This window comes from Prionailurus viverrinus, chromosome F1, assembly GCF_022837055.1.
Source record: "Prionailurus viverrinus isolate Anna chromosome F1, UM_Priviv_1.0, whole genome shotgun sequence".
Classification (NCBI taxonomy): domain Eukaryota; kingdom Metazoa; phylum Chordata; class Mammalia; order Carnivora; family Felidae; genus Prionailurus; species Prionailurus viverrinus.
Genome location: NC_062577.1, coordinates 9,700,001 through 9,716,031, shown reverse-complemented (window position 1 = coordinate 9,716,031; position 16,031 = coordinate 9,700,001). Strand labels below are relative to the sequence as shown.

General features: G+C 46.7%; 1 protein-coding gene across 4 annotated transcripts in view; it reads left to right on the top strand.

Moving 5' to 3' along the window:
• The first annotated feature begins 1,118 nt into the window (after positions 1–1,118).
• Positions 1,119–16,031, top strand: part of F5 (coagulation factor V) — a 76,085-nt gene continuing 61,172 nt past the window's right edge. The window contains exons 1-3 of one of the 4 annotated variants that reach the window (XM_047840716.1): positions 1,119–1,526; positions 5,719–5,810; positions 11,462–11,584. In XM_047840716.1, coding sequence (XP_047696672.1) covers positions 1,369–1,526; positions 5,719–5,810; positions 11,462–11,584 — 373 coding nt within the window. In that variant the 5' untranslated portion in view covers positions 1,119–1,368. Of the gene's footprint in view, positions 1,527–5,718; positions 5,811–9,472; positions 9,540–11,461; positions 11,585–16,031 lie in introns of those variants that run through there. The other 3 variants (XM_047840714.1, XM_047840715.1, XM_047840717.1) reach the window with 3 other exon arrangements.

The window sequence follows — 16,031 nt, the reverse complement described above, 5'->3', positions numbered from 1 at the left end:
TTTTGTTTGAATACTGCTGTAGGAGCTCATAAAGTGGGAAAGGCAACTCGAGTCCAGAAGGAGACTCGGGAGATACTCCTACGGGGAGATGGGTAGGACTCGATTTGAACTCAACCAGTGGGCAGCAAAGACGAAGAGATGGGCATTGTAAGTTGGCAGAGTAGTATCAGCAAAGCAGCAGACAGAAAGAAGCCTGCGTGGAGGGAGAGTGAAGCCTGGAGGGGGCCCGACATCACGTGACATCACCTCGTGCGAGGTGCCCCATTACAAGGTATCCAATCTACGGACACAAACCGTTGAGACAGAAGCTTGGAGGCCCGCAGGTTCGGGGAACCTCAGACAGCGATAGTGATGCTTCGGACAACCTAAGCCTCCGATTTTCTAGCAAGGGCAAAATAAGATCTTAAGGCCCTGTGAAACAGCACAGTGCTCGGGGAGACACAGGGGGGCCCCTGCAGCGGGGAAAAAACACAATCGGAGTAATACGCGTGTGCGGGCTCCTCTCAGCTGCGGGCAATCGGGCACCTCACAGTATTCTTTTATCTTGCTAACAACTGCATCGGGGGAAAGACTCTCATCCCCCTCTTGGGCCGATGTTAAAACCGAGCTCTAAAGAGGTTGCGTCGCCGACCCAAGCCAGCACGGCGCGGGGAGTGGGACTGAGGTCTGCTCTGCTGATTGCCTCTGCGGTGCTGCCTCCGTGGCCTCGGGCCCTCCTCCGGCCAGAGCTGGGCGCGGGCAGCAGTCAGTGCGGTGGTCCAGGCCTGCCGGTCCCGTGCCCGGGCTCAGGCCCCCGCTTCCTCCCCTGCAATTGCAAGGTGTCCCTGCGCCCCTACCACAGCAGAATACGCTTTCCCCCAGATCGGGAGACCGACGCGGCTAGGGGCGTGGGGTGACGCCGCCCTGGGAACTGCAGAGGGCGTAGCAGGTGTAGACGCTTTCGCGGTGGGTGGCGAGGGGCAGCGGGCTCAGCAGGTGCAAGGGCCGGACCGCTTTTGCCCGCGGCTCGTTAACCCCTGGGCCCCGCCCCGCCCGCGGGGGCCTCCATTTCTGCCCTTCTCTCCACCTGCGGTAAAACATTCACCAACCCCTCGCCCTGCCTCCTCCCTCCGGTCCCCGCGGGCGCGGACCCAGCCAACCCCCTTTGGCCTGGAGGGGCGCTAGGAGGGGAGGACGGCTGGAAGCCGCGGCGGCCTCGGCGCCCCGGCCGAAGGGCGGGAGGACACCGCCACCCGCAGCCTCCCGGGGCGCATTGCAGCCGCGACGGCGGACCGGCCTGCCGCGCGGGGCGCGACCGGCGGCGGACGCGAGCGCGGCCCAGGTCCCCGGCTGGCGGCGGCGGCGGCGCGCGGGAGCGGGGAAGCAGCCATGGCCCCGGGCTGCCCGCGCCTCTGGGTCCTGGTGGTCCTGGGCGCCGGCTGCGCAGGCTGGGGGCGCCCGGGGGCCGAGGCGGCGCGGCTGAGGCAGTTCTACGTGGCCGCGCAGGGCATCCGCTGGGACTACCGCCCCGAGCCCGCAGACCCGAGGTGAGGCGGCTGTGGTGGCCGGTGGGCTTCCCCCCCCCCCCCCCGGGGAGCATCAAGTTACCTCTTCTAGGGAGCTTTTCCTTTGCAATCGCGGGGCTTGCGCAGCAAAACAGGGCGGAAAAAACAAAAAAGCAAAAAACCTTATCGCTAAGTTTGGAAACAGAATTGCCAGTTTTGCTTCTAGCGGGGCAGCGTAGCCACGATGCAGTGTGTGTCCTTCCGAGGTTATGGGAGACACAGGTGCCGCTTTCAAGAGTTGGTGAATACAGGTTCGTTAGAGCGGCTCACTGGGGGTTGAGTGCGGTGATGGACGCAGAAGCACCTCATTCGCCCTTCCTGCGAAGTCCCAGGCCAGAATTTTGGAAGGCTCGTGTTTTTCTAGAACCTCTAGTTACATATTATTTATTTCGTCCTCCACATGGCTTCCTCTTGTAAAACTAAAGATGTACGCTTTGGCCTTCATTACAAGCAGAGTGCCCAATCGCGGTCGCCAAATTGCCACAATTTTGTTGTGTTCTTACAAATGACTTTCAAACCATCATCGGTCGGTAATTTTGCAACATGTTTGTTCCTTTACCTTGTCTTCCGCTTCATGTGGCTCGTTTTATTCACGTTCTTAGTCCCTGGGATAAAGTCTACCCCGGGCTATTTTGGAAGGGTCTCTGTTAACAGGCATATGTAACGAAAAGGTGGCTGAAATAAGAAAACTCTATCTTTGAATTGCAAACTATTTTTCCTAATTGAAAGGTTAAAAAAATAAGACTTCCCAGCAATGAAACAAATTATAGGACCTACTCACTATTTCCAGTTATATTTTTATACTTTTTAATGGTAAACCTCTCAGTGTGACTCAAGTTTTTTTTTAACTTAACATCACAGTTTACATGATTGTGAAAGACATGTTCCTCTTTTACAATTACAAAACCAAAGCAATCTGCCAAAAAATAATGTAATATTTCAAGAGTCTTGTAGCGTATAGCATTAGATCCTTCAAAGAATTGCTTTGTAACTGGGTTATTTTGGAGGGTACTACATACTATCTTGGTCTTGTAATAAGAAGAAATCCTTACTCAAAAAATTTATTTAAAATTTTTTTTTTTTTACGTTTATTTTTGAGACAGAGAGAGGCAGAGCATGAACGGGGGAGGGTCAGAGAGAGAGGGAGACACAGAATCGGAAGCAGGCTCCAGGCTCTGGGCCATCATCAGCCCAGAGCCCGACGCGGGGCTCGAACTCACGGACCGTGAGATCGTGACCTGAGCTGAAGTCGGACGCTTAACCGACTGAGCCACCCAGGCGCCCCCAAAAATTTATTTTAAATATTGTCTTTCAAGTCGATGATCTATCTAGATCGCACCCACAGCCTTAGGAAACTGCCAGAAACCCCGAAGAAAATAACAGGCTTCCCAACATTAATCTCTGTTGCTCGTGGGCAGACAGTAACAGCTTGCTGCCTTCGCGGGGGCACCCCGTGCTTGTGCTTGGAAGTTTGTTCTTCCTTCTGTAGTTGACTCCGAAGATGACAAGCAGAACCGCACAGGGCAAAAGCCTGAGTCACATGGTGAGTCCACAGGGCACCATGACTGGTTATCCGATCCCCTCACCCTGTGGTTGAGTTTCTAGAATTCGCGAAAGAGTCATAACCCTGGTGCCAATTATTGCGCCCAGACCATGGAATGATAACCTAGGCCAACTGTCAATATCTTTGAACTTCAAATCATGTCATTTCTCTCTCTGGCACTTTCTAGTGAAAAATCTAACCCGTGTATCTGGCTGCTTAAACTCAGAGCTTGTGCTCAAGTGGCCTGCACCCGCAGCTGAATGGCACTCACTTTAAGGAGATCGGTCTAGACGATTCCATTCTTTGCCAAAGTGTATTTTAGGACAAAGCAAAGATCTCCCCTCTTACTTTATCCAGTATTAGCAGCAGAATGGCTTTGAGAGGTGACATATATCCATTATTCTTGTTTGAAGTCTGAAGTAAATGTTTTTGAAAATTTCCCTAAGGAAACTTGTTCAGTCACTTACATGTATGTAGGTAACAGGTATTGAAAATGAAAACATATATTTTGTTCCCCTCTAGGGTTCTAGCTTTATATGATTCTTATTATGATCAGATCATTTTTAGAGAATCCTCATAAATGAAAAATTCATCATGCCTGTTGTTGGAAATCCTATTATTTTCAGCTTTCTACTTAGATTAGTTTTGAATAGCAATTCAGTTGTTCGAAATCAAAACAGATATACCTCCGGATGTACACACAATATATACAGTGAAATATGGTAGAAAATATACCCTTATTGAACAAAAAATACACACCCCACACAAAAATCTGATTCTGCTGAGTAAAGCTTTTATGCCATCATCCGTGGTCATGTATTTCAAGATTGGGGGTGGGGGAGGGGAGGGTTGTTTTCGAATGTACTAAAGATTAAATAAATATAAATGGATTCCAACATGAGGGACACAGCTACCATATGGAATCTTAAGATTCTTGGGTTCTAAGAACTCTCAGAGGTAATTTTGTTCATTTTTAACATCGATGTTTGACCTTCTACTCCCCCCCAACCCTAAGCACCAATCCCACCCCCCAAGTGGTTGTCTAGTTTCTACTGAACGCTTTCAGCGACTGAGAACCCAGTACCTTGAATAGTTAGCTACTCATTTCTGAAACACTTTACTCCTACTTCCTTAAATTCTGCCCCCAAACATTAACACAATTCTTGTATCCCACATTTTAAAAAGTTTAAGAATTACTGCAGTTAATGATTTTTCTGCTTCGTAGGAAAACATGGAGACTAAAAACCAACTTTTATTACCTCTTAAAAATATGACTAGTTAGCACGAATTGGATATTTACAACGCGCTGGCCCCAGGCCCTTTGCAGGTAGCCGTTTATGTAATACTTGTAACAGCCCCTTGAAGATTTTACTATTATTCTCATCTCACGCTTGTAGAAACTGAGGCACAAATGGATTAAGTACCTTGTTCAAGGTTAGACAGCTAATAAGGGGTAGAAACGAGATTCAACCCCAGACACTGAGTCCACAACGTGTTGTCTTAACCACTGCACTATACAGACACTGCAGCAAAGGTGGTGAGTATCCCATTCTGTGAGGCCCTGATTTTAGGGGGGGGCCACCCTGTCTGGATTAGGAAGCCTCACAAAGCCAGTTTGTTCAACGGGTTTAGACATTTTTGAGAAATTTCCCCCAACTACCTTCCCGTTTACTTTCATCTGGAAGACCGCGGCAGGAACGCTGTGCCCAGCTTTAGCGATGCAGAAGGAGAAAAGGCCAGAAGCAAGCTCAGTGCTCTCCCTGACTCCCCTTCTGTGATACTTTACCATGAATACAAGGGTTTCACCTCTTGGAGTCTTGGCTCTGCCACTTTTCCATTGATCCTCGTCGGGACAAGTTACTCAACATTTTCTGAGACGTGGGTTTTTCATTTGTTTGTTTCCAGGGTGAATCCCCAGGGCTTTTACTCCATTAGCCCATCTCCAACTTCTCAGCTAGAAATAGGGTCCACCAAATCAGTGGTTTTTTTGCCATGTTCCTCAGGTAATTTACATATGTATTTGATTCATCAGTTAAAGAATTGCCCATGTATTTATTCATAGAGGATTTGGTTGTGGGTTTAGTCATTTAAAATCTAAGCCTAACGTTTGGGTTCACACGATGATCTTAGGTCCTTTCTTAGAAAATGGATTCTGGGGTGCCTGGGTGGCTCAGTCGGTTGAGCATCTGACTTCAGCTCAGGTCGTGATCTCGTGGTTCATGGGTTCGAGCCTCGCATCGGGCTCTGTGCTGACAGCTTGGAACCTGGGGCCTGCTTCGGATTCTGTGTCTCCCTCTCTCTCTGTTCCTCCCGTGCTCTCTCTCTCTCTCAAAAATGAATAAAGATTAAACAAAAAAAGAAAAAAAAGAAAATGGATTTTGAGTACATTAGTTAAGGCAGACTCAATTTGGGAAAGAACAGTTATTTCAACAGAATATTCTTAAAGAGATCAATAATTGTTTTATTAACTTCACGTATTATTCATGTTTATAAAATCTCGGGTTTCTGAAACACAATTGAAATACTGGTATTCCTACCACATATCTGAGGACATGAGAAAGCCATCTGTCTTGTGATGAGATATAGATGTCTTATATGCCTTTCAAATTAATTTTTGTATTTTATTTCTAGTTCGAATCCTTTTGCAACTTCCTTTCAGAAAATTGTCTACAGAGAGTATGAACCATATTTTCAGAAAGAAAAACCACGATCCAAAATTTCAGGTAAGCCCGAAGTATACTATTTAATTTTGAAGATAAACCTCTACGAATAATTTGATATTCATATATATGTAAACCGTCTATTTGGCATCATCTTTGTAGAAATGCATGCTTTGGTTGTTTTTAACCAGTTCAGGCTACAGAATGTGTGGGTCCAAGTGCAAAGAGAAAATGTGGGGCCCCTGGTTCATATTTTTGAGAATTTCAAGGCAGGGGGCCCTTCTTGCCCATGAGGTGACATGGCCAGGAAGCTGGCTGTTTTTGACATTGATCAAAAAGCTCGACAAAACTTTGAAGTGTTTGAACTTTTAAGTTTATTCACGCATTGAACAGACTACTGTTGAGCACCCACGATGGGCTGGGCATTGAAGCAGCCGGTAGTGGACAAGACAGAACCTTACCTTGTCTTTCTTACCCTTGAGTGTGGATGAACCTTAACAAATAATCCGGTGCCTCCGTCTGGGTCCCTAGACTCACTCAAAGGAACCATATACGGCTGATTCTTTTGCATCGGTTTTCCCATCTCTTCTCCTGTTTTATTTATGGTGTGAGATGTACAACAGCTATCAGTTTCGAAGAGAAATCTCTCCTTTTCCCTCCTCTCTTCTTTAGTCAAGGCAAGTGGGTTGAGTGGGTTTTTGGGATCTTGAATATGGTACTATATTCCGCAGGAATGATAGAGGCCGTTAAGAGAGAACTTCCTCCAGCTGGGCCCCCTGGTCGATAATTCCCTCATCCTCCCACACTAACCAACTGAAGAGGGTCAACTTTCCCAAACTCCTCCTTCTGTCTCTCCGTGCAAACCGTTCTGTCCTGCCGCCTCTGACCGCCCTTTACCTTCAGTCTTCCCTTGGCTGGAGCCTGCCCTCCAGTCACAAATCAACAATTTTGGAGTTTTACAAACAAGAATACAGTGACTTAAAATACCTAAGGGCTCAGGGGAAGAATCCAATGGAAAAGGGGAGGATAACACTATCGGAGAGAGAATAATTGCTGGAACCAGATTCAGAAGAAACAGGAGGTAAGGGGATTCAAAGCTTGGGCCGAATTAGCTGGAGATGAGATACCACCTTCACGGGGCTGGCGAGGCAACAGACGATAAGGTTACCAATAAAATGAAGTTTGTAGTTGAGGGCAGAAAGCTCAAGGATCTCCCGTCCTCTGTCACAGAGTCTATTCACTTTCATAGCTCTGGCTCCACGCTTTGTATGTACGACAGATACTTCAGAACTATCTAATTTAATTAAATTGTAGGTGGGTGAGGGCAAAATGAGCTGGGAAACATATTCATTAGGCCTGGAGAGAAGAAGAACTGGGCAGGTGTTTAGAGCCTTGCCTTGTGTGGCTTTTGCCAAGTGACTGAGTTGAATCTCTGGCCTGTGTAAGCCACTGTGCTGAGTGATGGAAAGACCAGTGCCAGCCTGGAGACTCTCTTTTAGCCACGAAGGAGTCATTGATAGGTTTTGGAGAGGAGAGTGCTGTGATCAAAATCCTTTGAGATGATTAACTTTTGAGGACATTTCCTGATTCAACCTCATTAATTAGAAGTAGACCTTAATCAGGGCGCCTGGGTGACTCGGTACTTTAAGCGTCCAACTCTTGATTTGAGCTCAGGTCTTGATCTCACGGTTCGTGAGCCCCAGAGTGGGGCTTTGTGCTGACAGCGTGGAGCTTGGGATTCTCTCTCTCCTTCTCTCTCTCTGCCCCTCCCCCATCTAAAACTAAATAAATAAACAAACTTAAAAATAAAAGTAGACCTGATCATTAATTTATGTGTAAGCCCTGTGCACTTACAACATCACCTCTCTGTCAACCCCTGTATTTCTCATTACGCATTTGTTTTATGTGAATTCTGAGGCATTTTAACACCCGTTTTAAAAGGAGCTCCTTCCTGAACTCCCCAAGTCACTTAACAATGAACCCCTGACGGCAAGCGTAGTATTTTATTCACTGGATCTCTACCGTAGCTGATAGAGTGGGGCAAATTTGGGGTAAAGGAAAAGACTGAGAAGCTCTGGGTTTAAACACTACCATTGACTATGTGACCTGCCCCATCCCCCAGTCTGGTCCTGTGTCATTGGTACCTTTCCCTGTTTCCTCCTCCACCCATCTGGCGGGTACGATTCTAGCCGAACCTGGAGCCAGTCATGTGCCACTTCTGCAGCGTGAGCCCAGGAGTCATTCGAATTGCGGGTGCGGGCTAGGCTGTACGACCAGAGGTCTGAAGGTGCCTGTCCAGCGAGGTTTGAGGACCTGCGGACAGGTGGAGGGGCCAGTCTCATTTTCGGGAATCCTGTCTGGGGCTTGAAAATGGTTAGTTTTGACTCCGAATTTTTTCCAGGAGGATTAAGAAATGTTTGCCCCTGAAGGGGCTTTAAAATAACCCCACGACAGGCTTTCCTGTTTTCTGTAGTGTGTTGTTCACCTTGAGAGCAGGAGGCTGGGTTAGCTGGCTTCATAGCCAGCTAATAGTTTTCAAGTCCAAAACCATTTGGTACATGCTGTGCTACCTTCTTGGGACCACAAGATAGGCGACTCCTTCCCCCCACCTCACTGTCGGCCACTGAGGAGAGGGTGGGATGGGTCTCGGGCCATCTGGCCAACGGAGGAGCTGAATGGCGCTCAGACAACGTCCAGGCCTGTGTTTGCCCACGTGCGGGGAGGTATTTGGGGTGCACTTACGAACACATCGCTTTATTTTGCCTTAATTCCGAAGAAACCGAAAGGGAGGCAAATAAACATTCCACGTCGCTCACTGCAGCAAGAGGTCTTATTAGGTTAAATAACTTAGAAGACTTATCCTGGGCACCGGGCATTTGCAGCCCCATGATGCCAACAGACAAATCGCCAGGGCGAGGCTCCCATGGCAACAAAACCGGTGCACGCTGTGACAACATAGCCCTCTTGTGGGCTCCGGGGCATCCCAGCGGGTGGGAATAGCCAGTGGGGGCTTCTGTCGGCAGCTAGGACGGAGGGCAGCAGCCAGAAGAGAGAGGTCAGCCAGTGGAGCCAGATGTGGTCAGGAGTCAGAAATGGTGTAGACACTGGAACCATTTCAGGAAAGGGGGGCTTCTGAACCCGCTCTGTGCGAGGTGGGAGAGAAAGGTTCAAGAGTCCGCAGATTTGAGTTCTCACCCCAGCAGTGCCACCCAGTGACTGACCTTGAGCAAGCCACCCTCCCTGCCCCCATGTCCTGGGCTTTGTCACTGTCTCCGAAACGAGGATTGAACGACGTGACCTCACTGGCCCTGTGCAGAGCTAACACAAAAACAAACAAAAAGCTTCAGGCACATGATCAGCATAAAGTCTAGCACCGGGAGCTCAGTGAAAGGAATAAGAAAACTGGGTCCTGGGGCAGCTGGGTGGCTCAGTCCGTTAAGCTCCCAAGTTTGGCTCCAGTCACGATCGCGTGGTTCATGGGTCCGAGCCCCGCATTGGGCTCCCTGCTGTCAGAGCAGAGCCCGCTTCACATCCTGCCCCTCCTCTGCTCGTTCTCTGTCTCTCTGTCTCTCTCTCAAAAATAAATGAACTTAAAAAAAAAGAAAACTGTGGGTAAAAAGATAGGAGCAGAGAAAGATAGGGCCTCTGTCTCAAAAGTCCCATTTTCTCTTTGCCAATAGGTAGACATCCTATCTTTCAACATCCATTGAAACATCCTTTCGACATCCATTATCATTTCGACATCCTGATCTTCATCATTCCCAAGGGGCAGAACCCCTTCGGCCATATAAGGTAGCGTATTCTCAGGTCCCAGTAGTTAAGATGGGGACACCTCAGGGAGGGCCTTCATTCTGCCTACCACGCCCACCAAACAAAACCTTCCCACAGTGGCCTCCCTTTCAGAGAATGACACCTTCCTGCACCCAGCTGCCCAGCCAGAGTGTCACCGACCATCCACAGCAACTTGGACCCCTCACCCTCCACCCATATCCCATCCATTGAGGCCTGGCAGTCTGGTCTCCTAAGCGCTCTCTAGCATGTTCTTATCACTTCTGCTACTGTAACTTTACGGTAACTCACCAACATCACCCCCCTGGAGCCTTCTATCTGCTCTCTCAACATCCACTCTGGATTCTCCTCGGCTCATCCTCCACCAACGCAGCCAGAGATTTAAAACCCCAAATCTGGTCCATGTCTCACTTCTGCTAAAAACTCTCTAATGGCTTTCAGATACTCTTAGAGGAAAACTCTAAATGGCCCAGAAGGCCCTACATGACAGGGCCTCTGACTATGCCTTCAGCCTCACTTTCTGCTCCTTTCTCTTGCCTGTTAAGCTTCACCTTCACCATGGCCATCTGCCAGCTCTCCAAAGAGGCCAAGTTTTCTGGTGCCGCAGACCCTTTGCACGTGCTAATCCCACTTTGGCTTCAGTTAAAGCATCGCTTCCTCAAGGAAGTATTTCCCAACCCTGATCCCCTCCATGCGTCCGAGATTGGGCAGAATCCCTCTGTAAAATGCTCTTCAGGGTGTTCTGTACTTGGCTTTCATAATACTTACCATAGTTTGTCATCAAATGTTGGCGGGATTATTTGTTAAAATCTGGCTTTCCTACCTTTTTTGTAAGCTCTGTGAAGGCGCCTATTTTACTCACCATTACAGTGCTGACAGCGAGGACAATGTGGGCACTCAATGAATGTGTTTTGAGTGAATGAATACATATAGCGTGAGGGGTGGACTATTAAAAGGTGGTTAAAGGCCCAGTGTGTAGAGTCTGATAGGTTAGCTGCCTCTAATTAGCTACATACTATTGGGCAAGATGTTGAAACTCTCTGAGGCTCAGTTTCCTCATCTGTAAAATGGGTATGTTACTATCTCCTTGAAGATTTGCTCTGTGGTCACAGACTTCAACTGGCATTCATGGGCAGTGGTGATGATCATTATATTATATCGATATTATATTGTTCTCCTGTGATTCCTAGTGGAGAGAAGCCAGCCCCACAGAGTTTACAGATGGCTTGGCAATGAGAGCGGTCAACTCTTGTCACTTGTCTGAAATAGGACTTCTGGTGACAGGTTCTCAAGACTTAAAGGACATCAGAATCAGTCAGGAGCACATGTTCTTCACAAAACCCCAGTGATTTCCCATTCCACTTAGGAGAAAATCCAGAGTCCTTACCATGCCCCCTAAGCCTCACATGACCCACCCCTCCCTCACCTGTTCTCACTCTGCCCTCACCATTTCTCTTACAGTTCTTTGGATCCAGCAAGCTCACTCTTGCCTCAGGGACTTTGAACTTGCCTCAGGGCCAGAGTACTGTATGATTTTCTCCCTCACTTCACTGAGGTCTCTGAGGTCTCCCACCTCAGGGAGATCTCATGGAGCCAGTCACCTTCCCTCAAACCACCTTGTGTAATTGAAAATGACCATCCTTCTTTTCTTGACCAAAGACAAAGACAGTAATCTCCAAGAAATGATGGTGGGTCTGAATGGGGGCGGACATGGTCAGAACTATTCCCCCTCTCTCTTGACTTGTTTTGGGCACAAGCCAAGCATTTCTGCCTTCCTGTCCTTACCTGCCTGCCATGTAGAGGCAATGAGCTGGTCAGCCTCAGGACCAGGAGGAACGACCGCCATTACTCATGGGGTTCATCCTTAGCAGCTCTGTCTTTGGTAGTCCTGAACACAGACCCATTATAAATCCTTGTTTCCATAGGACTTCTTGGGCCAACTTTGTATGCGGAAGTTGGAGATATCATGAAAGTCCACTTCAAGAATAAGGCAGACAAGCCCTTGAGCATCCACCCTCAAGGAATTAAATACAGTAAATTCTCAGAAGGTAAGAGGAATTTAATATCCCCCTGTCAGCGGAAAATGTACAACTCTAACAGCAGTGTCAAACATTGAAAAGCAGATTGTTAACCACATGTTAGAGAAATCTTTCCTTCAACTGGTAATTATGAAAGTTGTTGCCTTTGGAAGTTTCAAAGAGGAAAATGAACAAGTTCTGGGGTCATCTAGACCTCGGGTTCTCACTAGGTTCTTGCTCTTATAGTTGGATGGACAAGCTACCTAATCTTCCTGAATTCCAGTATGTTCATCTGTAAAATGACTATAGTAATACAGGCACCTTGCAAAATGGTTTAAGGCAGGGAGGTCCACAGACTTTTCTGCGATGAGCCAGATGGCAAATACCGTTGGCCTTCGGATCTCTCTTGTAACTACTCAACAATACCTTTTCGCGCAAAAGCAGTCACAGACAACGTGTAAGCGAAGGAGTATGTCTGGGTCCCAGTAAAACTTTAATACAGAAACAGGCAGCTGGCTGGATTTAACCCACGAACTGTCGTTTGTCGTTTGAAATCATGAGATAGGACTAGCCTGACAGAGGGCCAAGCCAACACAGAAAGCACACTTAATACGTGGTATTTTGTGGTGGTGCTTGTGGAAGTATGATTCAAATTTTGGACATAGTGACGTGGTTAAGAACGTACGCTGAGAAGGCAGACTTAGGTTCCCATTCCAGCTGTAGCGCTTTTGACTCTATGGCCTTAACATCTCTGAACCTCAGTTTTATCATCTATAAAATGGGAATGGTTATACCAACGCCGCAAGGTTGCTTTGAGGATTAAGTGAGATCGTTTAGGTAGTGGACAACACATGGTTCCTGGAACATGGGAAGCCCTCAATAAACGACAGTGATGAGAAGACAACGAGGGCAAAGATCACGAGGACGAAGGTGGTAAAAGTGACTACATCAGACACATGATAGTAAGCACCTATTGTTGACATCATTCTGGTTATTTCCGTTATGCTGACGTTCAGACCACAATACTGGTATAAGCACCGATACAAGAAAATTGTATCTATATTGTAATAGATATTGGTATAATAACAGTTTTAAATAACTTCAGGCCCTTCATGATTCACAAATCTTCTTCCTCCCCTGTGTTCCAGCCATCATACCTTTGAAGAGAGCAACTAAGTAGGAAAGTGGGTTGTAGTGCAGGTTCTATTCTAGAGGGAGACTGCCTGGTACAAATCCTGGCTCAGACACTTACTAGCTGTGTGACTTTTGAAAACTTACTTAGCATTTCTCTGCCTCATCTTTCTCATCTGTAAAATGAGAATAAGAATCATACCTGCCCCATATCGGTTTGTTGTCATGAAAGCCTTGAACAATGTCTAGCATATAGTAAACACTTGATAAACATTAGACGTGATGGTAACATTGAGTCTTCAGTCAACATGGATTCCGGTTATGTTATATCTCAGTGAAAAAGTTTTAAAATATGTTCAAATAACTCCATATTTATCTGACAATTTATGGCTTACAAAGTGACTTTTACATTTATTATTTCTTGTGTGAATTGATTCGTCAAACTCATCCCAACTAAGGTATATATGATTGATAATAGGTCAATGAACTACCCTTCCCAGGACTATTTGCATTAGTGCTTGATCTTTGGATTAGGGAAAAACAATGAGGGATTAACTGTGAAATTTCAGGCATCTTAAAGAGCCAATTTGGCAAGACTCTGAGTGAGGTAGCATGCACAGGAGTCTCTCTTGTGTTCTTAAAATCATACGGCAGCGTAGCAAACAACCATTTAACCTACCTATGAGGCTTCCAGATGACTACATCAAGAATTCAGCAGTGGAATGTCAGAGGGGAAAACCCCCAAAATGTCACATCCAGGTTCCATTTCAAATAGGGGAGGAGATAAGGTTTGTGGACTTTGTACTCCAGCGGGGCTGTTTGCACAGGGAGCAAACCTTGCACCATTGCTCCCGTTTCTTTACTGTTTATTTGTTCCCACGCTCCGCCACAGCCAGTCCTTTATGAGCAACGATTTAAGATGCTCCCACCCCTTCCACTGGCCGCCCGATTACTGCCACGAGTCTCCTAAATCTGAGAAAGGCAAATACAGATTCCAATAAAAGGTGGAATTTTTATTTTGGAAGTGAGATGCAAATCTAGTAAGTAGGTTGAGTGCCCTGCATGGTAAAAGACAAGCCTGTTCATTTTAGTGTACCCTCCGTGTTAAAATAAAATATCCTCTTGCCTGACACTCACTCTGGCCCAGAGCCTTCCTCTCTGGTTTGAAGTAATTTGGGGAGTATGGAAATCAACTAACTACATACCGAGTCAGCTACATGAGAATCCAGATTCCTTTCTCGCAGAAGTAGGTACTGGAGAGATGGCTTGAGAGAGGACTCAATCCTTGCCCCTGTGGCCGCCTCATCTAACCAGGGGATGACACCACCTTGACACTAATCCTGCTTCTCTGGGAATTAATCCTTGAGCCCCACCAAGGATGTGGAGACCTACTCTCATTAGCTAGAAGGAAAAGATAGCCATGGAAAGAATGCTGGCTTTAGAACCAGGATGACCTGGTTTTAAATGTGGGCAATTTCTGGGTGCCTGGCTGGCTCAGTCGGTTGAGTGTCCAACTTTGGCTCAGGTCATGATCTCATGGTTCATGGGTTTGAGCCCCACACTGGGCTTTGTGCTGACACCATGGAGCCTGCTTCGGATTCTCTGTCTCGCTGTCTCTGTGCACCTCCACTGTGCGTTCTCTCTCTCTCTCTCTCTCTCTCTCTCTCTCTCTCTCTCTCCCATTCTCCCCAAAATAAATAGACACTAAAAAATATTTAAATTTGGGCAATTTCATTTACCCCTAACCCTTAGTTTTATATCTGTGAGATGAGCATAGCAGTTCCTCCCAATGAAGTTTATTTCGGGGATTAGTTATAATATATGTAAAGTTCTTGGCACGTGTTTGACACCCAAGGTCAGCCATTGTTGGTGTGGTTATGTCATGGCTTTTCACAGTGCAGGTGTTAAAGTTTGTTTCTAGAAGCTTAGATGAAGGAAGGCCTTGGCCTTGAATAGTGCTAATCATTTTATCTGCACTTGAATGAAATAAAACTCATAGATTTTAGATGTCAAAATGAACTAAAATTGCACAGAAAACCTCAGTTATCCGGAGCACAGAGAAGTCATTTTGAATCATTACATTTTCCAGATGTTTTGGGGTTTATTTCTTTACGTGTGTAAGATCCTTTAAAAAATTTTTTTTAATGTTTATTTATTTTTGAGGGGGGGAGGGGCAGACAGAGAGAGGGAGACACAGAATCCGAAGCCGGCTCCAGGCTCCGAGCTGTCAGCACAGAGCCCGACAGGGGGCTCGAACTCACAAACCATGAGATCATGACCTGAGCCAAAGTCAGATATATAACTGTGTGAGCCACCCAGGAGTCCCATAAATACTTTTGAAAATCACTTTGGGTATATGTTGTACTTCCCCAGACTCTCTTGAAACAGAGGATGAGAAGTAAAACTCTTATCTCTAAGCCATTCCTTCCAATCCACCATGAGACTTTGCAAACACCCACAAATGTTAGAATTATGTGCAGTCTAAGTAAATGGACTCTAAACGAAAGTCTACATTGTCGCCTATGGTGTTGTCTACAGGTAAAGATCCTGAGCTGTCACTCACGGGTTTTGTAACATCTGTTTTGGTTGGCCAGAAGCCTTGTTGCTTTTCGACATGTTTGGCTCTGCTTTCGTTAGGTTGGAAATCTGAGTTCTGGCTGGGAAAGAGGCTACTCGGTGTGAAAGTCTCATCCTGGCCTTTCATCCATAAGCTGGCATCACCCGACATACATGCCAGGTTGTTGTTGGCATTGCCGAACACTTCTGGTTGTACCCCCCTCCCCAGGTGTGCCCAAGAGAGACCTCAGTCATACATAGGGCAGGATGAGTAACCCATTTGACAGGTCGGACAAGCCATGATTTGTAAAAATGCTCACAAGAACATTTCCTTTACACGTGTATTTAAAAGGAGTGTGCATGTGTGTGTGTGTGTGTGTGTGTGTGTGTGTGTGTGTAGAGAGAGAGAGAGAGAGAGAAAGAACTAGTGGGGGAGGGGCAAAGAACAAGGGAGAGAGAAAGAATCCCAAGCAGGCTCCACACTGTCAGTGCAGAGCCCGATGCGGGACCCAAACTCTTGAACTGTGAGATCATGACTTGAGCAGAAACCAAGAGTTGAACTCTTAACTGACTAAGCCACCCAGGCACCCTTGATAAGAGTATATTTTTAAGGCAGGAAATAAAATATCTTTAGCTGTACCAAATCATTTAAAAAGTTTCTATCACTGAGAGTTTCAATTTGAGGTTAAAATTTCAGAGACTCTGTAGACTGCACGCCCCGAACTGTTTGTAATGATGCACCGTCGAGCAAATTTTGTTCTTTAGTAAGATTTTTGTAGCTGTTTTGGTC